At 39.3% G+C, this 27,130-nt stretch overlaps 3 protein-coding genes across 4 annotated transcripts; 1 reads left to right on the top strand and 2 right to left on the bottom strand.

The window, feature by feature from the left end:
• Nucleotides 1-906: 906 nt before the first annotated feature.
• Nucleotides 907-19,225, bottom strand: LOC149081498 (uncharacterized). 2 transcript variants are annotated; one of them, XM_089238435.1, is made up of 3 exons: nucleotides 19,106-19,225; nucleotides 2,804-2,871; nucleotides 907-1,977 (listed from the first exon to the last, which is right to left on the bottom strand). In XM_089238435.1, exon 3 carries the CDS (start codon nucleotides 1,828-1,830, stop codon nucleotides 1,057-1,059), a length of 774 nt encoding a protein of 257 aa, XP_089094561.1. In that variant the 5' UTR covers nucleotides 1,831-1,977; nucleotides 2,804-2,871; nucleotides 19,106-19,225; the 3' UTR covers nucleotides 907-1,056. The 2 variants fall into 2 exon arrangements, with proteins under 2 accessions (XP_089094561.1, XP_089094560.1); XM_089238434.1 differs by lacking the exon at nucleotides 2,804-2,871 and having other exon boundaries at nucleotides 19,106-19,223.
• LOC149081499 (charged multivesicular body protein 7) lies at nucleotides 10,451-12,130 on the bottom strand. Its single transcript, XM_089238433.1, has one exon. The coding sequence runs from the start codon at nucleotides 11,990-11,992 to the stop codon at nucleotides 10,691-10,693; it is 1,302 nt and encodes a 433-aa protein (XP_089094559.1). The 5' UTR covers nucleotides 11,993-12,130; the 3' UTR covers nucleotides 10,451-10,690.
• Nucleotides 19,226-20,024: 799 nt separating the features above from the next.
• LOC149081497 (uncharacterized) lies at nucleotides 20,025-25,578 on the top strand. Its single transcript, XM_089238344.1, has 4 exons — nucleotides 20,025-21,930; nucleotides 24,318-24,471; nucleotides 24,581-24,615; nucleotides 25,464-25,578. The coding sequence occupies exons 1-4, from the start codon at nucleotides 21,857-21,859 to the stop codon at nucleotides 25,576-25,578; spliced, it is 378 nt and encodes a 125-aa protein (XP_089094470.1). The 5' UTR covers nucleotides 20,025-21,856.
• Nucleotides 25,579-27,130: the final 1,552 nt, after the last annotated feature.

Here is a 27,130-nt window from a genome sequence, read left to right as displayed (position 1 = left end):
TTTGTGAGGCACCCCCTAATTCTGTTTAGGCCCCTGTAGGTCCATGCGTTAAGACGGCACTGCCATTACCACATTTTTTACGCAGAGTCCACCAACTTAACTAGCCATACCTAGTTAAGTGTGAGTTTACTTTTATTGTCCAAAACAAAAAAATGTTCACTCTCAAAAGGATCACCCCTATATTTTCAAGATTTAGGAAAAGTAAACCAATTTACACGTGAGCTTTCCAGCACTCCAACAGAACTGATAGTTATGAAACCCCGGATTCCGCTTCATTTAGTTTTCTATACTTCTTTAGCATCTTTAAAAACAGCCGTTAAACGGTTTATTTCCATCTTCGGGATTAGGGGAAAAAACCACACTGAGCTAAGTCTAGCTGACACTCCAATGACCGCACAAATTGCATTGAATTTTTACTGAAGCATCTCTGTTTCCAAGAAGTGAAAGGGAGAGATGAAATACGGAAGAGCAGTCACACACATGGTTTTGAACCATCATTTACAGAGACGTTTGCTGATTAATGGGATGCTGTACGAGTTTGGAAGGAGAATAATGCCTTTTATCTGTGCTAAGTTTGTGGTGTCATGTCGGTACGCATATGGTTCGCTGCTGTCGGGACTCTTGATTTATTAATTTTTATATGTTTCTGGGGGATTTTCGCGACGTTGCTCATATTCCGCAGTGTATAAATAACTTTGGTTCGTTTAAAGGAAAATGAAGTTATAGAACAAATCGTGGGCATGGTCTGCTTGAATCGTTCTTTCGCATCCTTTCAATAGTTCATATGGACACTAGGTTACAATTTATGTCTTCGGATGGATCTGTCAATTGGAAGCATGGCCAATTTGATTAGAATCTTTAATAAACAATACAATTAGTCTCGATACTTTTTGACCATACCTTGCGTATTTTTAATATTCCGTCCCATATTTATTAGATCACAAATTCCAAATAATCTGAATGCTAAAATAAGGTGTGCTAGACAAGGTGTGTTATATAGTGATATTTTTCAGAAAATTGTCTAATATTGCTACCGAGTTAGAGTAAAGAGCGTTCTCAAGCGATGATTGCATTCTCGTCTTTCGGCAACGGCCTGTTATGTTTCCTATTTGTCTTCACAGGTGAATTTTTCTTATTCCTGTTACAATCATTATCGATGTTCCTCTTCGGAGATGTTTTCATTTTTGTTGGCTGCAGGATCTTCTTGTCGATGGTCTCGTCGGATATTTTATCACATTGATGCTTGTCTTGTCCTTTCTGGCAGTGGGAGTGTTTCACCTTGTTGGTGGAATCGTTGATAATGTTATTTCCTACTTGTTTTGGTGGTTCGTCGACTGCTGCCGTACCATCTTGTGGTTGATTTGAGGGAACGGGAAAGACTTGGACTGTGTCCTTTGGTTTACGACGAACCTGTTGGGGAACCCTTATTATGTCAGCGGGTGGGTTACTTGTTACTTTTGCCCTCTGTTCCCTCTGCTTCGTGTTGACATGCAGATCCGTCTTGCCAATTCCGTCGTCGCTATCGTCTCTTGGTTTGGGAAGCTCTGGGTGGTTATTATCACAAAGGCGAACATTTGATTTTTTCTTTGGTGACAAGGTTGGACTTTGGCCACCGGTTTTTGATGGGCTCAGGCTTTTGCTTGGAAGCCTGTCATTGTTTCTTTTAGATGGACTCTTGGTCTTGCTGGGAGAGCATTTATTCGTTGGTTTGTTATTCGACTTTTTCAATGGGCTTTGATTTCTCGTGGTCCGTTCACCTTTCGATACCTTCGTCGGGCTTTTATTGGCCGCTTGTTGAATCGATTCTTGTGATAGTTTGTTTCTGTGCATTCTTCTGTCTCTCGAAACTATCGCGTTGACTATGGCAGTTTGGATTTTTTCGTCGGTTGCTGACCGTTGCCTCCCCTTCGGTGGTTCTCTCTGGCCGTTGTTTTTGGTTTCTTTTGGATCAGGCTCAAGTGGTGAGCCTTTTTCGTTCTGAAAGAGAATTTATCTGATGAGGATTCATATCATCTCTGAGTAAAAACGTACTGAAATAAGAATAGGGGCGATCAATACATCATTGATGAGGTAGTATAATAAAACTTTGGTGGGGGCAATAATATCTAAAGTGTGTGTTTGAAACTTCCAACTCATGTGCTGTTGCCAATGGAAACAAAACGGAAACAGTTACGCAAGTGATTCCCCATCTGTGTATCTATTCAACCAGAGGAAAGTTTTCTAGCAATTTGTGTCGTCTTCTTTTTGCTGCTCCAGAAAAATAGGTTGATCATAGGTTGAAAAGTAGGGAAACTATGATTTAGACAATAATATATATATTCTGTTTTGAGAAATCTCTTTTCAAAGTGACCCGCAAGGCTCTCTATAGAAATGGGACAAATTACTGACCGATTTATCCTTAAACATATTTTCCTATTTTGTATAGATATACTCAGGGAGGGAGGGCGGGTGAGAGGAGCTTGAGTATTCAGCGACCCGGTGCAAAAACAGCCTTGCGGCTGTCTAAAATGTGTACATGAACAAACACTTTGGTTTACATTGGAACCCGAGAATGAATATCAAGCTATTCAAGGTCATAAAAAAAAATCACTCGACAATAAATTTGGATGACAGCGCCCGCTACCCAGCTAAAAAATTGCGAGTGCGTCACCCGGGCACTAATTGAAAGTTTGAGAGGTTTTTCGGGGCTAGAGAGAGAAACGATTATCTACCCTTATATACTAGGTACTCTTTCAGCCGGGCAAGCACCCATTATGCCACCCTCCGTATAATTTTAAATAAGTTTAGAATAAGAATTTATCACCTCTTCCGCTCCCGCGCCCGGAGAATTAAATCCACTGTATTTTTCTCTTGGCTTAGGAGGTTGGGATTCTGTAAAAACAATAGAAAAAGGATTTAGAGTGTCTGAATTTTAGTTCTTGGGCAGCATTTTAAGCATTTAACGCTTTGTTAACGTTAAAGTTTAAGGTCATCTTAATACTTAAGGTCATAATCAAAGTAGGCCATTTTTTCCAGTTTTGCGGCCCGGTGCAGCCGCACCCTTCGTAGCTGCTTGAGTCCGGCCCTGGATATACTGTATATACACGGGCACCAGAACCCCCAGGGAGCTGTTCTTGACTGGAAAAATTTTAAAACTAAATATATTCTACTCTCTCATTGAATTTTTTTTAAAATAAGTATCTTGAAATATTTTCCGTGCTCCTAAGATCACTCTAATGAGAGTACCCTTACGACGTAGAGCTCTGTATCTTCATTTACCATGCATAAATAAATATATTAACTCTAAAATGCAACGCTTTGAATCTAATTTGTGTGCATTTTGCTCGAATATTCTGCAACACCAATATTTTTCAACTCGTTTTAGTACTTCTATAACTTTTTCGCCCAGTGCATTTGCACATGTTACACTGCCCTAAAACTGCACAAAATGATAAAACTTCGATTTAACACTTTTTGTTCATATCAATAAGCTACAATTGAATTCATCAATATTGGAAAAAAATTGAGTAGATACGATTATGGCCGAAAAGGGTATTATATTACTCAAAATAATTTATGAAACATAACTTTCAATACCACACTATATTTCCAAAAGTCTGGTGCCGTTTCAGGAGTTCAGACATTTAGGGGACCGAAAAAAAAACAAGAAAAACGTTTTTTGATCTACCCTGTATAACAAAACTGCAAATGATATGCAACTTCCAGATATACTATACTAAATTTTTGAATTTTTACAATACTTTTCCGTATTTTTATGAGAACAATTCGTATATTCACGAAGATATTGTTTTCTATAAAAATTTCAATTTTACTCATGTTTCTTGCTTTTATAATACAACCTCTGACAATAAAGTTCGGTGAATAGTCCTGTAACATTAACGTAGATGAAATGTTAACGAAAGTTACCTTACTGTCCTTCGAAATAGCCACCTCCCATTACTATGCACCGCTGAGATCTCCTATACATGTCCTGGAAACTTTGCAAGAAGTTTTCTTTTGGGATAGAGTTCAAAAGCCTCGTCACGTTTCGTTGGATGTCAGGAACATCGTCAAATCTCTTTCCTTTCAAAGCGAGTCGTGGGAATAGGAAGAAATCTGGAGGATCGGGATCTGATCTGGTGAGTATGGTGGATGTTCAATTTGCACCACCCCCTTCTTTGCCAGGAACTGTTTGACGATATTGGCTGTGTGAGGGCGAGCATTGTCGTGAACAAGAAACCATGAACCTTGTTGTGCGTACTGATGTCGTACCCTGCGTAGACGTTTCCTGAAACGGGTCAAAATTTCAATGTACCTTGCAGCATTCATCGTCGTTCCCTCAGGTAGAAATTCCTTGTGGATAATGCTTTGACTATCAAAAAAGGTGATTAGCATCGTTTTGATGCGTGATTTTTCTGCTCTGACCTTTTTCCGACAAGGTGATGCAGGAGAACGCCATTCCATGCTTTGCCGTTTCGTTTCAGGGTCGTACCTGAGACACCAGGACTCATCCTCAGTGATCTTTTGTTCGTTCATTTTCCTGTTCTCAGTTAAGAACCAACGCACTAAACAAGCACTTTGTAAAACAAGTCTTTCACGAAACACAAACGACGCTCAACTGAACAACGGTGGCGGCAGATGGACAACGCAGCGTTTTGCTTCGCCAGTGTTGCCAGATCGGCCGTTCTGACTTCATTCACCGAACTTTATTGTCAGAGATTGTATATTTGCTTACAATACAGTTTTCAACCAGTATTTATGAAATTCACAGAGAAATTCAGCATTATACATGAGGTACCATGTACAGAAATTTAATATTCGATAATTCCTTATTCAGTGAGATACGGTATTATAAGTATTTTGAGAAAATAATTTTTAATTGCGCATGCACAGAAAATATCCCTTTTTTTCATAATTTAGTTTCCAGATATATAGAGTGCAACTTATCTAAAAATACCAGTAGAATGTCATGAACATTCAGAGAGATCTACGTGATATCGTGAGCTGTAATATAAATTACTGGCTGAGAAAACCCGGATGATAAAAGGTTTCTTTTACAAAAATTGGTATTTAAATTATTTTCTGTCATTTGACTATTTCGTTCAGTTTCGTTTTCGTTCATTTTGGCACCACATACACGTGTGCTATGTTCAAGCATTTCTCTTATGTCATCACTCATTCACATAAAGCTATGGGGCTTATATTTGAAATAATCAAACACCATAAAATAATCGAAATACCAATTTGTGGAAAAAATCCTTTATCTCCAGGTACTCTCAGCCAGTAACTTAAATTACAGCTCACGATATCGCGTATTTCTTAATAAATTTTCATGACACTCAACTAGAATTTGCGATGAAAATTGGGATGTTCATAGAAAACATTTATACCTTCGTGAATATATGAGCTCTTCTCATGAAGGTGCACACACGTATAGCACAAAGTTTGTGTATTATAATAGTGCAATATAACATATATTTTGTGAATCAAGAAGCTTTTTCTCTTATTTAATTTTTTGTCGGTCCCCTAAACGCATCCATGACTAAATCTTCACTGAAAATTGTGAGTACAAGCATACGGTTCACGTGACCGAAATTCCACAACTAATTCCAAAAAGGATACAGACGTTTGCCAATATGGTCAGTGTCGTACTTAGGGGGTACAGTCCTGGGCGGCAAGTTCAGAGGGGCGGCTAATTTGAAGAATGGGTGGCTAAAAAAATTAGTAAAATGGGAGAAGAGACGCAAAATTTGTATAAACCTCACTAAATCTGTCTCTGCCCCCAGACGAGTGACCCGCAGTGTTTGCAAGTACGTAAATGAGCAAAAGAGTGACTCCGAGCGTGAGCACTGAGCAAGCATGTGAATGACCTACAGAGTGAGGGATTACTAGGTTATAGTGAGTGACCTAGAGAGTTTGCGAGCACGTGGGTGAGCAAAAGAACGACTCGGACTACGTGCAAGCAATTGAATGCTTGCAACCAAAAGAGTTGCCACTGTGGACCTTGGTCAAAAGAGTGACCTAAAGCATGTGAAAGCTTGTGAATGACCAAAACACTAGACACATGCTTGCGTCTGCAAGCATGTGAATGACCTAAACTTTAGGTCCTAGAGCACGTGTAAATGACCAAAACTGACCTATAAAATAAGGAACCATGTCTGGTCACCTAGACGTGTGCAAGTATGTAAGTGACCAAAACCGTGTGTAAACATGGAAGTAACCAAAAGAGTGACTTAGAGACACATGCACTTGCGGGGGGGGGGGGGGGGGAGGAGAGTTAAGTAGGTTATAGCAGAGGGTGGCAAATTTGAGGAAATAGTAATCAAGAAAATTAGGAATTCAGGTCTAGAATGGAAGAAGGGCGGAAAAATTTACGAACCCCACACAGGCGGAAATACCATAAATGCGAATCTGAATATAGTGTATATATGCTGGATTCAAATTTATTGGATTACAATCCATTTTTGGCAGCACTGAAGACCTAATATTCTTTTCAATATTCCTTATTCCTTTGATTGACGTTCGAGTTGAAGGACTCAAATGACTCTACAAAGGAGTCAAACCAGAAAAAAAAACTCCCCTCAATAACCTGTTGGACAGAATACAAAGTTACAACTGATATCGGATTATAAATAGTCACCGGATATAAAAGTCATCGGATTCAAATTTAATTACTACATGAAGAAACACTTACATGTCAATACCAGTTTTTAGTCACCGGATTATTTGTCAAGCACTGGTATTCTGCATCAAGCAAATTTGCTCTTTTTAAACGCACCATGGCTATATTATGCAGCGGATCCTGTTAAAACGTTTTTCAAAAAACCATTATAATGTTGGGGGCCGTTCAAGTATTACGTAAGCAATTTTTTTTTTTTAAGCCATTTTTGACCCCTTCCCCCCCTTGTCAGCAAAATTTCGTCATCACCTCTGCCCCTCTGAGAATCCTAACGAATATTGGTAGGATCAGAGACGTACACCACAAGGGCAAGCCATGGGGGGGGGGGGGGGGCTCGTGCCCCCTCCCACGATCAAAAATTTATTTTTTCAATGCAAAAAAAATACTTTAATTAAAATTTCGGAAGAAAATACCTTTATATATGTTTTTATAATCAATTTCTGTTAATTTCAATGTTATTTGAAGGTTTTTTTTTTCTTTTCAAGCCGAGCACAACTCACGTCTATCGCCATGGGCAATTTACTACGTAGTGAGTTGTGCCGGAAGTGTAAGTATGTGTGCCTAACAGTCTGAGTGCGTATCTAGTGTTGTGTATGATTTTTCAGTGCTGCCATCTATATCTCAGAAGTGAAGTGAGTGAAGTGTAATGACTGAATATTTGTACTGTTTGTAGGACTGTTGCTCTCTGTGGTCTTTTTAACGGGGAGATCGACTCGCATTTGCGCCTTGAAGTTGGGAACCACAGAAAACCAACTTCAGCCGACCACCACTGTGGTGAGGCTCGAACCCGGGTCCCCGCGATGCAAGTCCGTCACTATGACCACTCGACAACCACAGCGACGTTATTTGAAGGCTATATGAACTCAAAATTTATCTAATAAATTTATTGCGACCCACCCTCTAAGCCATATATAATGATAAATCGCATAAAGGCACTTGGCCCGCGGACCAAATGTGACCCCGGGGGGTTATCTGATGCGGCCTGCCTTCCTCAAACCTAATTTTGTAAAGCGGCACATCTCAGATCGTTTAAGTGTCCCGTGGTAAATTCCAGAACATTTAAGCGGCCCGTGGCACATTTTCAGATCACTTAAATGACCCGGGACACAGTTCCGGAACACCTAAGCGATCCGTGACACATTTAAGATCCCTTGAGTGACACGTGACGTAGTTTCAGAGCCCTTAAGTGGCCCCTAGTGCGGTTCTACTTCACTCATGTTACCCGCGACACATTCTCAGATTAGTGATCCGCGGCATATAATTACGAATCACTTGAGTGATGCGTGGAACAGTTCCAGGGGACTAAAGCTGCCCGGACACATTCCAGACCACTTGGATCCGCGAAACATTTAGAGATCACTAAAGTGGCTCTGTATAGGGGAGGGTATGTTACTTCAAGTGTCCGCAAACTATCGAAAGGTTTTTCTCGTTTTTGGCACACCGACTAAGATGCCATATTGCCATTAAAAATATTTCATATTTTCATAAAGGGTGATTGATGACGTAAGCATTATTATCCAAACGCCCCCCCCCCTTGTCATCAAATCGGAAACCCCCATCGATGATGACGTAATACTTGAAGGGCCCCCTTGTATAAGCGGGAAAACACCCGTGAAATCTCAATGAGCATTTAGTAATGGTTGAGACCTGTTCTTGACAAATAATCAAAAAAAAAAAAAAACTATTTACCACCTTTTGACATAATTTCTAATAACTCTGTGCTTTGTCATAAAGTTTCAATTCAGTTGTAGGATGTACGGGAAAATTAGGCAGGAATATCAATTTTGTTGGCAACCTCGCAACTGGGATTTGTCCAGCCTTGGTTTCGACTACAGAAATAAGATTTAATTCCCAGTATGGAACATACCTACATTTTTGTCACCAAGTTTTCCACTATACCAAACACCATCCCCTCTAGTACAATTTTAAACGATATTGTGTGTTCCTATCGTTCAGCTAGTAACCCTGGCAAATAGCGTCAAATTGGGCCTGGCAACAAAAAAAATAACGGTCGCCAGGCCTAATCTGTCAGTTACCAGGTTAAAAAAAATAGTCACCAGGCAGCAGTATATAGAGTTCAACCGCTGTGGTGGTCAAGTGGTCATAGTGACAGACTCACATAAAAAGGTCCCAGGTTCAAACCCCACTGTTGCCACAGTGATGGTCGGCTGAAGTTGGTTTTCTGTGGTTCCAAACTTGGAGGTGCAAATGCGAGCCGATCTCCCCGTTGGAAAGTCTTGTCAAAAGAGTGATTTAGAACTTCTGAAAAATAGATGGCACAACTCAATAAATCAGACACAACACCAGATTACACTTTCTGCGCAACTCACTAGGTAGTAGTTGCTCACTAGGTGGTCGGCTGAAGTTGGTTTTCTGTGGTTCCCAACTTCAAGGCGCAAATGCGAGCCAATCTCCCCGTTAAGAAGTCTCGCCACAGAGAGCAACAGTCCTACAACGATAAATCATTCAATCATAACACTTCACTCATAGTTAGAAAAACTGGTGGCAGATGGCAGCACTACACATAACAAGCATTACAGAGAAAACAAAAAAAACTTCACGTCAGGTTTCACTACACGTACATTCCCGCATGTACCGATTCGTTGGGGGTTCCGCGGGGTGCATGTGTGGTGTAGCAGTAGTAGGTAGGGCCTCCAAAAAATGGCTCGGGGATCCATGATGTTCTTAAGTCAGCCACCTCGTTGGGCAATTTGCCTGTTGTGGCTTTGTATTTGTTAGTAAATTGCCCATGGCGATAGACTTGAATTGTGCTCGGTTTGAAAGAAAGAACAGTATACAATGTGTTCTAGATGCACGTATCCTTTGGAAACGTAATGAAGGCGAGGTATCTGGTCTTATCAGTACACAGTGTGTTGGGAATTCATCAAAATAGATTGCATACTAAGCTGCAAAACATTAAAAGTAGGATCCACTACTACTGAACCACCTCATCCATATTCCTCTGCAGAACTTCACAACTTGTAATAAACTAGTACACGCATTGGCATATGCAAAAAGGGGAGTGGGGTTCTAACACCCCCCCCCCCCCCCCGAGAAAATTCTGTTCTGCATACGCCTATGGGTACACGTTAGAATGTGAGTGTAAGTGCTGGGAACCTAACATGAATCATTGTAATAATTGTTATAGTGCTGCCATGTATAGAACTACGAGTAAAGTATAATAAAATATGATCCCCTGCAAAACGAACATTCAAATTAGACCAATTCACAACAAGTAGAAAGCCACTCGTATTTCTTTGACCTTTATGCAGTGAAGCCTCTGGAAATTTGACACTTATCGTTGCAAGCTATTGTTTACGCGATGGAAGCATTGAGCAACCAATATACAGTACAAGCGCAACTGTTACAGTTTATTAGATCCCCAAAAAAAAGACACAGTTGAGGCAGTGATTAAGATTTTGAACATTTTAGCCATTTTTGACCAAGACAGCAAATTCTTGAATCAATATCATTGGACCGTTCTATCAAGAAAAAAATACTGGGCACTTTTTGCAGACACATTCGAACCTATACCTATAGAGTGAAACCTCGCAAATAGACACTATCATTGTTTCCGTCATGGAATGTTGAATCGTGGGAACATTCACATATTTCTATCCGTCAATTTCATGGCAACACCGTCTTCACTAATTTAAGTGTGTCAAATTACAAGGCACCACCGTAAAACGATCCAAAATCTTGAATGGATTGCATTGAACACACCTTACATTAGCACAAAATTGTGAAGAGATGTATGGAAACCTTTACCAAACAGTTTTGCATTTACGACAATCAATTTTCAATCAAAAATGCTTTATTGTTAGTAAAATTTGTATCTTACAAATGTTAGGAGGGTGATTAAGAGTTAAACGACACTACTTCTGATGTTTTCTTTTCTCAGTGGTACATTAAATGCAATAACTCGGACAAAAAAAATACATTTCAAAAATCAATTTTTGAAAACGGACACACATAAATGCAGGTTGAATATTATTAGAGTGCATACATGTACGACATCTGCCGATCTATAGTTTAAGTAGTCTTCATGGCAATTTGTTCCTTGTTAGGAGAAATATCAGGCACTTTCAATGATATGAGACGTTTCATAAGTTCATCATGCATTTCGTCTGCGGATCGCTCTGGCTGGAGTTTGACTGAAGGTGTATCTTCGGCCAATAACTCATCGAGTTCGGCTTCAATGTCAGAGGTATCATCATCGAACGATTTTGACATGATGGCGCTGATCTCCGATACATCTCCAACTGCTTCTTCAAGATCACTCATTATAGTGTCTATTCTGTTAATGTTGTAATCGACTTTAACTTTGTTCTTCATGGCATCTACACCGGCGCTATAAGCCTGCAAAATGAGCTTTTCGGATCCGGTGCTCTTTAGCTGCATCATCAGATTCTCAAGGTTCTCGCCAGATATAGTCTTCTTCTTCAGAGCTGTCTCTATGCGTTTCTTCCTCTTCAAACACACCATAGCTTTGACCTTGTTGCCAACCTTCAGAAACGCTTTGGCCTCGTCAACACATTTATCTACCTCTTTCTCCAACGCTTCAATTTCTGTATAGACAGTGTCAGACGCTTTCCGAAGTTTTACAATCGCCTTGTCAACCTCAGTGATTTGCTGGATCACATCACAATCATCAGACTTGAACTTGAGATAGCATTCTCCCCCGTCAACCATCACTGCAACTTTCCCTTCTCTCCGCAGCTGCACTAGGACGATGTCGAAGTCCTCCGAAGAACAACAGATGTCGCTGACAAGACTCTTGAAGTCATTCATCTCAATGATACTCTCGATTTCACATCGCCTCTCTAGCTCCTTCTGTCTCGACATAACCTTACCTGCAACAACTTTGAGGACTTCGGGGACGACATATCTGATTTCGGTTACTTCTTCGCTGCTGTTGTTGGCGGCTGTGGACTCGAAGAACATGCTCTTGACCAACGAGTAGCTTTGTAAGACTGGTTTCTTGAGGACGCTGTAACCCCAACCTAGCCAACTAGATGGCGTGTCCAGTTTGAAGTGGGTCGATGGAATTACGGTACCTTCCTTGCTCATGTTGTTAATGACTTCGTTGATGCATTTTGGCTCCCTCCTGTTCCTGTGGAAGGCTGCTGAGATCTCATTGGCTGTGATGGACACCCTACCGGTGACTTGGCAAAACTGTAGGATGCAATCGGTCCAGAAATTCATCTTCTCTTGCCATCCGTTGGGGTTGACGTCTCGGCTCCGAAACACCGTGAACATGGCGTTCATGCGCACCTCGTCGCCCCAACATTGGGGCAAATAATCCCTCCTCTCATCATTCAAATTCATCTCCATCGCTTTCAAATTGAGAAAAAAAAATGATATTAATGTTAAAAACCAACGGAGGAGGAAAAACCTCTCTCACACGCTAAACTAAACTGAAAAGCATCAACACATCTATGGGGATGTAAACAAAGGAACTACGCAATCGCTGCCAGATACGTTTGTGAACTTTCTTCTAACAAAATTATACAGGATTTTGCGCATTTAGGCTATCTCCTGTTTGGTTAACTCTGAACAAAATTAGTTTTACCATATAGCTGATTTTTACGGGACTTTTCCGGTCTTTCTACTTACGACTTGATTCAAATCCAACGAAGCTAGAGATCAGGGCCGCCCGCAACTAGGGAGAGCAGCAGTAGCGTATTTGTGGGTGGGTGGGGGGGGGGTTGTGTTTTATAAGCCCAGGGTGGCAAATTTGACGAATGAGTGTCAATAAAATTATTAGTGAGATGGAGAGGGACGGCAAAACGACGGAATAGGTCTAGACCATGGTTTCCCAAACTTTTCATTCTATCGCCCCCTTATTAAGAAATTTTTTACCTTTCATCGCACCCCCCCCCCCCCCCCCACAACTTAAGTGAACCCATAGGATCCCATGTTAAATCCGTAGCATCTATCGCCCTCCTGGATCATCCCACCAAAGTTGAACTGAGGTGCAAAATAAAACTGCTCCACAGCAACGAACCTGTGCCAGTGGAATGTTAAAGCAAGTGAATCGCTAAAAGAAATAGTTTAGTTCTGCAGTTGTCCAAAGAAGGCAATATCAGTGAGTGTTTATGGCTTCGCTACAGAGATTTCTTATTGTCGTGTGAGATTCGATTTTTGTGACTTACACGTTCTTCCACTCCCTAATAATGAATACACAATACCCTGCTTTCTTCATGTTAGCACCTCTGGTCTCCCTTGAGCTTCAACTGCATAATTGTGAAAATGCCAATTTAATGCAAAGTTTTTTCTGGATAGTTCCAAGTTCTTTTAAATTCTTATGCATCCATCACCTGTGAAATAAAAATATCTTTTATTGAAATTTCGGGCCACCACCTGGTCATCTTCCTTAACGTGTTGATTACTGTTGAGATATACGGGGTGATTATAAAAAAACTATCCCGACATGTGGGCCCCTAACTATCATACCATTCACAGAAACTGAATGAAATTTTGGCATAAGGTATTTTGAGGTATGCGCTCAAGAATGATATGGAAAACAAGTGTCACTCAAACAGTTACGGTTACAGTGAGAAAATTTCGAAAATATCAAATGGCAACACCAAGTTTTTTGTATTGGAATGCGATCTCCATAATGAAAAACACTAAATAGCGTTGGAATGGCACCTGTAGCACGAAAATCCCCGGAGCTAGGCAAGGAGAAAGTAAAAAGGACTTTGCCGTGCACCAGAGCATTAATGTTCGTTTCATTCGTCACACCATTTCTTCGGCTGAGATCCCAGCCTGATTAGTCCTCCACAAGGTCATGTGGAAAATTTGTGAAACACAATAAAATGCTTTATTTTATGCTGCTTCTCTGTCCTTGGTTGTCCTCACTTTTAGCCTATGTACCGCCGGTGATTTTCATGCTACAGTTGCTGTTCGAACGCTATTTAGGGTTTTTCAGTATGGAGATCGCATTCCAATACAAAAAACTTGGTGTTGCCATTTGATATTTTCGAAATTTTCTCACTGTAACCGTAACTGTTAGAGTGACACTGTTGTTTTCCATATCATTCTTGAGCGCATACGTCAAAATACCTTATGCCAAAATTTCATTCAGTTTCTGTGAATGGTATGATAGTTAGGGGCCCATATGTCGGGATAGTTTTTTTATAATCACCCTGTATGTGTAATATTACAAAGTCTTAATTAGAGGAAAAGGTGTTGTTTTAATTTGTTAAAGAATATCTTATATGCTGGGAATAATTGCATAGGTTGGAGAGAAAAAGAAACCTCTTCAAATTTAGAGCGTGTATAAAATACTGGACAAAGGTTTGATTGTAAATTATTTCATAGCAAACATATAAGTGCTCTAGTGAATTACGATTTTAATATTTCAAATTATGCTCTGTGGACCTGTTTGTAAATTGTTTATTTAAAAACTTGTATGTGTACATTGTTGTACGTATAATGTTTGAAAAAAATAATAATAATAACGTTTTTTTCTCTTTAATTTTCATCTCTTTTCTTGCATTGAAAGTTGTTTCTTCAGCAGTTAATTCGCGGAAATATTCACTGCTACGAATTTTCGAAGTGGAAGTTTTCAATAAAATGCTAAACATAATGTTAGAAATGTATGTTGTTGTTTTTTTATAAAAAAAATAGTTCCTTTTAAGTTTTTGAAAAAAAGGTATTTCTCTTGTACGAAATGTTGTGTTCATTTTTATGAAAAAATTTTAAGATAAAGAATTCATAATTATTGGCCGAAAAGTGAAAAAAAAAAGTAATTTACAGGTCTCGTATTTGGAATTGTCCCATTGCATTAACAATGCTCAGGAAATGTTTTGCCTATCTCGCTCCAAAAAGGGTGTGATGCGGTCGCGCAGTCCTCACTCCACTTTCCTTATGGCTCAGTGACGGGACCTGAAAATGTGTGGGTCCTGGGCGCGTGTCCCTGTTCGCCTGTGCGAGATACAGACCCTGGTTGTAAGTTTTCTACTCCTCTCTGATAACATGTTTTCCATCCCTCCCTCAACCTGTCAAATCAACTGCCAGGGGCGGAGTCAGCTTTTGTGTTTAAAGGTTGATAACAAAAGGAAAGGGAGACGGTGTTTGAAATATACTTTTTTTTCTTCCCTTTCAGGGTAAGTATAGGAATATGCGTATGGCATAAATAATAAAAAAGATGAAACTAGAAAGTTCCTTGATTTGATGTGTTGTGATCCGAGAAAAAACATCTAGCTCTACTGTCGCCACCTAGAGGCCAGTCGTTGAAGTTAAGAGAGGATGTCATGTTTCTACTCAGGAAGTCACGCCACCGCGCGCATGTTATGATCCCCTTGGTATAATGGTCAATGGACTTTTCCGGTTTGTGAAAGGTCCGGAATTCGATTCCCGGCGGAGGCAAAAAACGTTTATTTTCGAAGTTCATCTCCGCACAATATCCAGGAAGTTTATTTACTTCAGGTGACCATATTTCGTCAGGGAAAAATAAGACGAATTATAACCTTCCGATGAGAAACCATATGGCTTAGATTTTACGGAGCATTTCCATATTTCCACGGATTTTTAGTCATCCAGACTCATTTATATGAAATTGTCCCGTTTTTTTCCATGAATCCGAAAGATAACGGGATTTTTTTAACGAATTAGTGTATGCCGTTATGTGTTGTGTGGGTGTGTACACGCGTGACTCAACGTATTAATATCGGAGTTATTTTTTCGTGTATATCGGTGCAGCCATCTGTCTTAGAAACTCGTGCCTAAACTTTCATGTTATGCTAGTTTATCTTGTTGAAAATCTACCTGATTTCTGCGGAGAGACTTTTTTAAATAGAAGACCTGCCCGGAAGATGCCCCCGGGGGGGGGGGCACTTTAATGTTTGATATATATACCCCCAATGATCAGAAACTGATTTATGGTGTTTCACCCGTGAGCTAAAATAAATTCTCTTCAGCTCTTCTTCATAGAAGAAGAGCTCTTCATCAGCCTGTAAGAATATACTGGTTCTTCGAAAGAGGGTGGGGGGGGGGGCAGTTCCTTTCCCTATATGGCTTTGGCTACCCCTTTCCCCCCCTTCCACGCTTCTGTGAATATGCGTTATGTTACAGGTATGAAGGAACTGGAGTGAATTTGCTGTTGTGGCACTGTCGAAGTATTGAGCTTGTTTATTAGCAGCAGAGACAAACGCACCCATCATATAGAAAAGACGTTGTGACCGCCCTTCCGGACTTGCCCCTTTGGGTCAAGCCCACTTAGGCCCCCAAATCGTCGAAATTTCGGGGAAAATATCTAAACTGTTAGATATTTGCATACACGACGTAACAATCGGAAGACATTGTTGAGCATCGGCAGCATGAGGTAACGAAATATCGAATCTTTCAACAGATATATGCGTATCCGATAGACATTTCTCACAAAGACGACGAGGACTGTAGAAGCCCATGGAAAGCCGCGTCCTCGGTAAGTACTGAATTATGTGAGTGAATACTTGGTGGCGACTTATTAACGACTAAGCCAAATCACTCATGTACTTGACTGTACTTCCTGTAGGTAATTATGCTGGCAGACAAAAGCGGGGATTTAATGTTTCACAGCATACTACTACTAAACCACACATGCACCTCGTTCATATTTCTCTGCGGAACTTCTAACGAATTGCTACATGTTGCCATGCGTGTGTTGTGAACTGAACGTGCAGTTTGTTTCTGTGTATTGCTTGTTACAGTGCTGACATTTGCCACTTATTTCTCGAGTTATGAGTGAAGTGTAATGATTGAATATTTGTACCGTTGTAGGCCTGTTGCTCTCTCTCTGGCGAGACTTTTTTGGCGGGAGATTTCTTTAGCCCCCTCCATTCTAATTTAATTATCTTGATCACTCGTTTTCATTCCCTAAATTCACCGCCCTTCCAGACTTACCGCTTTGGGTCAAGTCCACTTAGGCCCCCAAATAGCCTTCTCACTGGCAATAATAGGGAGCTAAATGACTATAGGGACTATCTGATATAATAGGGACTATCTTGATTATATTTATTGTTTGTCATCAATTCGCTTCATTTTCAATGCGACTCTCGCGGAGAGACATTCTCATTCTAAGGACGGGATGTCAAAAAGTTTCAAATTTTGCTTAGCCCTTTGAGCGGTTTTTTTCACTGATTTCAGGATTCCACTGATCTACATTATAACTGTCACAGTGGAAATCATTATATATGAACCTCTCTACAATTTCATACTTTGTTTTATAAGAATAATATTTTTTTTTCTCTCCAAATTTTGCGCATATGATAATGCATTTCCCCTCCAACTCCGAGAATAATAAAGAAAATAAAACCAAGAAAGAGAAATATTCTAGCTTTTTCTAACATTTATACTGTGTACATATTCATATCCCCCAGTAGCACACCGATGTGGAACGAAGTAGAGATTTCGATATCGTTTGACGTAGAAATGGCATACATTTGTCGATCATACGTAGTTCGATACAGAAAAATTTGGATTATTTCTAAAGGGTCTAACTATCGTACAAGATATACTCTTCCGAAACGAAATGCTGTAAAAATGATGTAAAACTATTTTAGGGAAAACAAAAGATATTTCTTGGCGTTTATTGAGTGAATACATTTTTACTATATCGTTCGATATCGGACATGTAAAAATTTCCGACCTCTTTCCGGCTTTCGATATTCATTCGACTTTCTTACATCGGACCGGTATCGGTACGGTATCGTTGTACTACTGGGGTACACTACCCTGTGGGGGAAAGAAAAACAACGTCCCAACGCAAACAATGCCACTATAAGAGTTAAGGTGATGCGTCGACTTGTTTTAAAATCACTACTCCAACTGTTTTATCACCTTCAACTAGGCTGTCTTTACGAGTACTTGAAATCGTAGAAAATCTTCCCCCCCCCCCCACAAGCATTCGTGGACCCTGGACGATGTACCAGGAACGGGGCTGACTTATTGTGCAGAATCGTAGGATCCTCCCGTATTTTACGGGAGAGACCCATTTTTCTCATATTAGAATTTATCGCTCTAGTAAGGAGCGATCACCTCATCTGGTCCCAAGCATTTTTGGGTCCCCAGAGCCGATTTTTTTTTTAAATATTATGAACTCATGAGTAGGTTTTAATTGACCATTAGGAGGTACAGAAATATTTCTGAACTCATGAGTAGTTTCCCCTATCATTAAAAATCTCCAACAGTTTTAGGTCCCGCGCCCTATTGGGCCACGTGTATCCCTATCAGACCCGAGCATTCATTTTCTTGGAATTTTTCAAAATGTTTTTGCACTTTTGAAGCTCAAAAAATGCATTGAAAACATAAAATATCAGCAAATTTTTATTTTTTCAGATTTTTTTCATTTTAAATTTTTAAAATAGTTTTTTCCGAAAAAATAATTTACCCGGTTCAATTTTTTTTCAGCCAAGATGATGCAGGGCATATTCATTTTGAAATGAAATTTTTTCCAGAATTTTGTTGCTAAATTTTATGTAATAAATCCCACTTTTCCCGGAGATACTTTCGCCTGGAAGTCAGGGCCGTATTTAAAAGACGTGGGGCCCCCCTAGCCCCGATTTTTTTTTCTGTGAGAAAGAAGAATCGAGAATATTCAGAAAATGAAAATCATGAAAATTCAGAACAAATGCTAGAAATAATTTCAGAATTGATGGAAGTTCAGAATTCCAGAATTGGGGAGAATTCAGAATTTCAGAAATGAGGAGAATTCAGAATTTAAGAAATGAGGAGAATTCAGAACTCCAGAATCGAGAAGAATTCAGAACTCCAGAATCGAGAAGAATTCAGAACTCCAGAATCGAGAAGAATTCAGAACTCCAGAATCGAGAAGAATTCAGAACTCCAGAATCGAGAAAAATTCAGAACAGATGAAAGAAATAGTTTCAGAATACATGAAAATTTTTAGAACCTCAAAATTAATGAAAATAAAAAATTCAGAATTGCAGAATTGATGAAAATTTTCAGAATTCCAGACATGGTGGAAATTCAGAATTTATGAAAGAAATAATTCCAGAATTATTTTTATCTAGATGAAAATGCAGACTTACAGAATTGATGAAAATGCAGAATTTATGAAAGAAATTATTGTTACCGTAAATTTGGGACCCCCTAATTTACCCCCTAAAGACGGCTCTGCTGGAAATGATCTTAAAAAACCCCTGAAAGATCAACGTCAACCCTCTGACGAAAGCCCTCCAAAAAAGTTCATATTCACTATATTTCCGACTCAAAACATCCTTTAAGCCAGGGCTGAAGTCAAAAGAAAAACATTCTACAGTGAGAAAATCAACCCACACATTTGTGGCACCAGGGTCTAAAAAGAGGTACAGACGCCACTGAAGTTTTGAACAGGTATAAAATTATCCGAAAGCCTTTCTTTAAAACTAAATAAACTACAGACAGAATGGGCTTGAATGATAAGCGCGGGCCTTAAAAAATGCGAACAGTCTGACTCACCTGAGGCATAACTTCACCCACATTCGAGTGTCCACATCAGCCGGAAGTTGACCAACGTCAGTCTGATCCGTGACTGAGCGATCCGGATCCACGCGAGATAATATATATATATATACGTGTGTGTATATAAAATAATGATAATATAACCACCGGCATGTGGTTTTCTCGTCACAGGGAGGATTTTATCGATCACCATCGACTGGATATCGACGGTTGGTTCATCTTCGTCACGTGACCAGGACAATGACCATAAATCTGCGAATGCGGTAGCGGAAGGAAGAAAAGGAAAAAAGGGTGCCCTGACTTTTCATTCTCCCACGAGGACACCCTCCACCACTGCAACCTTAAATTATGGATGGGTCATTAAAAGCTCATGAGGGCGGACGAATAACACTAACCGTTTTTAATGGGATTACTTTTCGTAGTTCCTGTCCATGGTTGAATTAACAGGTCCCTCCGGTACGCCATTGTTTTTTTAGCCATCATTATGATAGATACGGTGACGCCAGTTAAGTAAAAGATTGATTGCGCATTCACACTCAGACAGTTGGCCACGTGATGTATACAAAAATACATCAACGGCGGATAAAATACACTCCATTGAACTTTAATGCAATTAAAAAACGCGGAATACGATTGTGATGATGATGATGATGATGACACACATTGAACATGCGAGGATGTATGATCAACGCCATTTTTTTTTGTATTACTGGTCTCGTATCCTGTGTGCATGTGATTCCGTTGCTCTGGAAACTTTAGTTGACCGTAAACAAAAACAATTGGGATATTGTTTTCAGGTAACGAGAGAGAGAGAGACTCCGATGGCACATGCATTACTTTACTGTAATTAGATAATGCCGTGTATATGCAAGAAGAATCTTAAATAGGTAGAATTATTATGAATATAACTGTATTTTTAGTGATCGATAGTTTATCCTGGCGGAATGCTTATGCATACAGGTTGATGATCAAACGATGTTCCAGGTGGAATTTTATAAGCAAGTCCGAAAATAGTTGAGTGTATTAGTTACTTTGGTTGGGAAATTCCCACTAAAGACCGGTAGCGGCTGTTTCAGATGATAGTTCCTTCAAAGTCTGGGTGAATGGCTGCAAAAGGCTGCAGATGATAAGTTGTTGAAAAGTCTGGATGACTGACAGGATGACGAAGCGCTTCATCCAGATAAGTTGTTGACAAAGCCTGCATGACTGGCCACCAAGTGCTTTAGATGAAGTTTTTGAAAAGTCGTGACGAATGACCACCAGAGGTGCTTCAGATGATAAGTTGAGTAAAAGTCTGTATGAATGACTACCAAGTCCTTTAGATGATAAGGTGCTGAAAGATCTGGATGAATGGCCACCAGTAGCTCTAGATAATACTGTTGACAGTTCAAGATGAATTATCTTGATGAATGCAAAGTATTTCCCACGATAGTGCTGAGAAGTCGCGGCTCGCAGCTATTTTTGATGATGCTGGCTGGAACTTCGAGGTCAATAATGGTCAGTTGTTTATGATGATATTGAAAAGTCTGGATGAATGACTAAAACTCGTTATACCTGGTTTTGGAAAATTTAAAATTAATGATTCGCAACTGCTTCACATGATATTTTTTGAAAAGTCTAGATGAGCGACAACTAGTGTTTTAGATGATAATGTTGACAATTCGAGATGATTGATCTTGATGAAAGGTGTTTCCTACGGTATTGCTGAGATGCTTTAGATGTGACATTGTTCAAAAATTCCAGATAAATGAGTACTAGGTGTATTACATGTTGTTGTTGAGATGTCGAGACGGATCAGAATAGAGATGGTCCTGTTAAAATATGGAGATGAATGGGCACACGTTGTTACACAAAACGTTGTTGAAAAGTCGAGATGAATGATTGACAATTGCTCCACAAATGATGTTAAAAAAAAGGTCTAGAGAAATGATCAACAGCTGCTTTAGATGTTGTTGAAAATTCCAGATAAATGAGTAGCAGGTGTTTTACATGTTGTTGTTGAAATATCGTGACGAGTGATCAGCATAGATAATGCTGTTGCGAAATCAAGACGAATTACCATTAGTTGCTACACAAAACATTGTAAAAAAGTCAAAATTGAACGATTAAAATGTGCTTTAGACGATGCTGTGGCAAAATCGAGAGGAAAGACCATTATATTCTCCACAAAATACCGTTGAAAAGTAGAAATAAACGATGAAAGGCTGCTTCAGATAATGCTGTTGAAAAAGTCGAGATGAATGAACACTAGGTGCCCCCAGAATACTTTTGAAAAAGTCAAAACTAACGATCAAAAAACTGCTTTAGATGATGATGTTGCAAAATCGAGTGAAAGATCATTAGATGCTCCTCAAAATATTGTTGAAAAGTCGAAATGTACGATCAAAAGTTGCTCTAGTTGTCGTTGCAAAATCGAGAAGAATGAACTCTAGGTTCATTCTCAAAATAGTGTTGAAAAGCCTAAATTAATGACCAAAAGATGCTGTGTTGCAAAATCCAGATTCAGATGAATGACCTCTAAGTGATCATTCCGCCCCCACATGATATTTTTGAAAAGTAAATACGAGTGACCGCTACGTGCTATGCATAATATGGTTGAAAAGTCAGGATGAATTACCGACATCTAATTTAGATAATGTTTGCTCGAAAGTCGAGATGACCGACCACCCAGTGCTTCAATAATATTTTTGAAAAATTTGGAAGAATCACCACCAGATGTGCCTCCAACGATATAATTGAAAAATCGAGATGAATGACCAGCAGCTGCCTGGTGAACTGAAGTCACCTTATCCAATAATACCACCCTTAACGGATTCCAAACGGTATTTCACTTTTTCGTCTTCATATTGAAGTTTTTAAACATCACATGCGCGTAACATGGGTGACTTGCTCATGATAAGTCTCTTTTTAGATTCTATTTCAATTCCTTTGGCAAATAGGCAATATCCAGGGTGATAATTTGACTCAAGATAATTTTGCTTGCTCCGAGCGCCTATGCTTGCCTTATAAACCCATAAGTTAATTACGGAAGCACGATCGTAAATATTGATCCACACCCAGCAGTTTTTAATAATTGTTATAATTACAGGTGGGCTCCGAATTTTTTTTTGTTTTCAATGACAAGTGTTAATTTCGGGAAACCCTTGGTGATTAATTATGGAAAATTGCCGGTCTAATAATCAGCAACTTTTTTCTTCTTCTTTCAACGAAGGCTTTTATCTCTTCTCGGTGCCAGAGTAATTATTGACGTTGGTGGCCTTATGCCAATATTACGAGCCCAAGGCCTATACGTACAGCTAATTTTTCAGAATCTCTCGTGAAGGTCTCTCTCTTTCTCTAGCTATGTGCGTGTTTCTGCCGACTTCCGCTGGAATTACTCAAAGTAAACATTCCTCAGATAGGCGCGTGAAGCCTTGACCTTCGTGGACACGTGCACCTGGGAAGCCTCAGTTTTAAGAAAATAGAACCATAGGCGTCGGAAGTTTTTTAGATCTGTGGGTGCTCAGCGTGAGCTTTAATGCAGAAAATTTTGTCTTTTTTTTAAAAATTTAATTCTTGGGGTGCTCTCAAACCTTTTCTAAAAATTTTGTGTACCCACAGATTCCCCCCCCCCCCCACGGCTCCGACTCTACTGCTTGTCTTATTTAGTACACTTCCACCTCCCCATCCTTTGAAGTGAGACCATTTCTAGTTATTGAATTGATTTTTCAGATTTTTATCGTGAACAAAAAAATTGATAAATAAGATCAGTCCCCGAACCCCTGAGTTGAAGATCCGGTGAGCTTAATTGATTTTTTTTCTTCGTTCCATACAGGACCATTTCAACATCATGGAGCCCCCGAGTAAGAATCAATTTTGGTAGTCCTGTAATTAGCTGGAAGTAACAACTAACATATTTAACATAATAATACTATAGCTGACATAACTGCTAACATCCTTACTCTTAAAAATCATAGTACCAGAGATCACACACATCATGTAGGACTCCTGTGGACATTGGTCGGTATAAATGGCCCACATTCAGGTGGTCTACATGGCACGCCGCATGTGCTCCATGATTTCGGGCTTCAAAGAACAAAACCACATAGTATATTTACCGACTAACAAAAGATCTTTGATCTCAGCCGTAGGTATCCCTTAACTCCCAAGGGATTCCTACCAAGTCGGCCACGGCCTATGCGTTAAGATGGCCCTCGTTCTATGGGCAGTTCTGCGCTATTCTGAAAAAATATAGTCGTATTTTTTCCTCCACTATATTTCACTTAAAAGCATCATTTATTTACATCTTTTTTTATATAATCCATTATTTATATATATTATTATTAATATATTATGCTACAATTTTTATTTATAGCTCTCTCTACCCCCCCCCCCCCCGCTACTGATCAGGTGTCATGGTTCCCCGTCCACTTCATTTCGACCAGTGCTTCCCCCCCCCTAAAAATATCCCAGTACCACGGCGGGCCGCATGGGGCCCCAGGGTGAGGACCATTGATCGTCCAGTGGTGTAGGTGGAAGGATGTTTGCCCGATGCAAAAGGGCTCGGTGTTCGAGTCCGGGCGGAAACAAGATGATTTTCCTTTCCAAGTTCATCTCAGCATAATAACTAGAAAGTATGGTTCCCTGATATTTAGGGATGAGTAAAAGTCGTCTATCTGTATCCTGCATGTAGTTACGATATTGCTTAAATTAAAAAATCGCAAATATTTTGGAAATTCATAAACTTGAAGGAGTTGATAAATTTGAATGCGGTTTTTTGTGAAAATTTATTCTCGCGCACGGAGATTTTTTTTGATAGATTTTAAAAAAAAAGTACAAACTTTCGCCGATAGAGGGCGCTACACGTGAAAAAACCGGGGAGATTCCATGAAAAACAACTTCAATCTTTTCGGTGTCCGAAACATTCGTAAAGCTTCAGCCAACGAACTGTGGCTTTCATTGGATGTACCAAATGAAAACGATATGTCAGAGCGCCAGTGAGAGGAAAATTCAAAAATGGATGTTTAATCGTAAACTCTGTATTTTTTAGGACTCTGATTTGCATATTTCCAGTTATTTTATTTTTTGCAATGCCTTCTACCGACAAAAAATTGCAACTAAATGTTTTTTCTGTGCAAAAAAAATTCCGCCCCCCCCCCTTCCCGTGAAAATAACTTTAAAATTAGTAGCGGATTTATGGGACACCCTGTATATATGTTAATGATTCCAGGTTGGATTCCCCTCAAGAGGATTCCGAGAGCCAACCAATCAAACCACCGAAGCTGTTGCCAGATTTCGGTGAAACGCACCCTTGTCCGTTCTACGCGGGTCCAGAGGAAGACTGGAGGATTCCGTACCGGCCTAAGCCAAACAGGAACAAGATCGTAATTATTCTCGACGTTCAAAATTATTACACAAATCATATAATATTGACCATTTATTAAATAATTATAACTCACTGATTTTTCATTTCATAATTCATTTCTTTATAAGGTGCCGCCGATTCCAATCACTGCGCCATCTATAGGGTGAGTGAGATTTTTCCATTTTGTTTTATAAATTAAGACAACCAATTATGAATGACAGATAATGATGGTAATTAATTATTTTTGTTTGCTTCATGCTGCGTTAGGAATTGGGTGAGTATCTGAAATTATTTTTTTGCATAATACTCCCTCATTTCCGATCTGCATTGCGCCAAATAGTGACGAAATGTTCCATTTGGCGAGTAAATAGAAAAAAAATTGCAAACGTCAATTAATGCGTAAATGTTGTGGCAAATGTCCGAAGTCTAGGCCCATCGTGAAGTGAGTGGTGTCTACCTGATTTATGCATAAAATGCCATCTATCCAGTTTGAAATGAATCATGTTGCACCAGTGCTCCCAGTCTGAGGTACGCGTACCTATGGAGTTGGGGGAGAGGTACCTGGCGTGAAATTTGGCTAGGTTTAGAGTAAGTAGGTCAAAGTAGTAATGACATTAAAAAGGAGTAAAATAATAAAGAATGCAAAACATATATTATGGTGAAAATATACGAGTGATTTTAAGCATGTCTATGATTAAAGAGACCACCTACCCATAAATGGGGGCAAGCAAAGCCTACGAATCATTTTTAGGGGTACGCAAGCCTCCTAGCATATCTGGGAAAAGGGAGTCACAAAGTTTTCCAGTGGAGAGAGGGAGAGGGGCTGGCAAGCCACCATACCTCCAAGTTCCTCCTCACACGGGGATACTGAAGTCACATAAATACCAGAAGACTTGGCATCCAGGCGATCCGACACGGGAATTTCTAGACACGTCTAGCAATCAGCAACCCTCCGACGCATTTTTAGGGGGTACGAAACTCTCGTAACATATCTTGATACACATTTATAAGGATACCATCGAGCTTATATTACAGGAGAGAGCATGACGTCAGCGGTCTCCGCCTTGGCAGTGCTGAGAACAGTGTCCCCAAACATCATTTGTCGGGAGACCACGTGACTCGTTGAAAATCGGCTCAATCCCCGTTATTTTCTTATGGCATCCACAGGAATTTAAAACAATAAATGAAAGAAATAATTTCAGCATCGATGAGATAATTCCAGAATTAATGAAAGAGATAATTCCAGAATTAATGAAAGAGATAATTCCAGAATTAATGAAAGAGATAATTCCAGAATTAATGAAAGAGATAATTCCAGAATTAATGAAAGAGATAATTCCAGAATTAATGAAAGAGATAATTCCAGAATTAATGAAAGAGATAATTCCAGAATTAATGAAAGAGATAATTCCAGAATTAATGACATATTCTAGAATTAATGAGAGAACACATTCTAGAATTATAATGTAAGAGATAATTTCAGCATTGATAAAAAAGTGATAATTCCAAAATTAATGAAAGAGATAATAATAAAATTAAGGAAAGAAAAATTCTAGAATTAATTAAAGAGATAATTCCAGAATTAAGAAAAAGAGGTAATTCCAAAATTAATGAAAGAAAAATTCCAGAATTAATGGGAGAGATAATTCCAAAATCAATGAAAGAGGTAATTTCAGCATTAATGAAGGATAATTTCAGCATTAATGAAGGATAATTTCAGATTGATGAAAGTGATAATTCCAAAATTAATTAATTCATTAATTTTGGAGTTATCACTTTCATCAATCTGAAATTATTATAAGCGGTAATTCCAGAATTAAAGTAAGAGATAGTTCCAAAATTAATGAAAGAGACAGTTCCAAAATTAATGAAAGAAAAATTCTAGAATTAATGAAAGAAATAATTTCAGCATTGATGAAAGTGATAATTCCAAAATTAATGAAATGAGTAATTTAATCTTTTTTTCATCTTTAGAGAGTTCCCAATCTTTTTTTTTAATCTTTAAAACGCAATATTTAGAGACCGAACTGTACATTTCTATGGGCAAATCCCCAGGCGGGATCTTTGTTTTCACGAGTCACGTGATTTTCTTGCATTTGATGTAGCTGCCATCGCGGCGGCTGAATGCCCCCTTCAGTAATATAAGGTCGATGGATACTACGCAATTCTCGTGTGGCATATTTTAACAGTATTTCTAGGAGTACGCAATTTTGGTAGCATATCTTGATACAGATTCCTTAGGGTACGCAATTGTCGCGTAGCATATTTTGATATGCATTTCTAGGAGTACACAATAGCATATTTTAATGCATATATTTGTAGGAATTATATAACAAGAGCTTCCTATGCATTTCAAGTGATACCCATACCTTACGCATATGTTTTGAGGTTTGAAGGCATGATAGTGATGTATTGAAGAGGTCATTTGACGGGAGTACAAAAAAGGGGGGGGGGGGGTCCCCACGTCCCGTTTTTACGGGTCTTAACAATTTTACGTACTCTTTTTTTCCCCCTCCCGGGGTTCAAGAGGGGAACATGTATTTTCGAGAAGGAGGTTACTTGAATCTTGAAATTTTGGGTAACTATTACACGTTGGAATGCCAATCACTATGACCAGTTTCCGTTTGCAAAAGTCGACAGAAATTGGTGCTGTCAATTTGGGGGAATCACGCAAACCA

Source organism: Pholcus phalangioides, unplaced genomic scaffold (assembly GCF_987345545.1).
Source record: "Pholcus phalangioides strain wild (caught in Gottingen) unplaced genomic scaffold, Ppha-v1.0 ptg000010l_1, whole genome shotgun sequence".
NCBI lineage: Eukaryota > Metazoa > Arthropoda > Arachnida > Araneae > Pholcidae > Pholcus > Pholcus phalangioides.
Note: the sequence above shows the minus strand (reverse complement) of the source record. Positions and strands in the feature narration are given on the sequence as shown.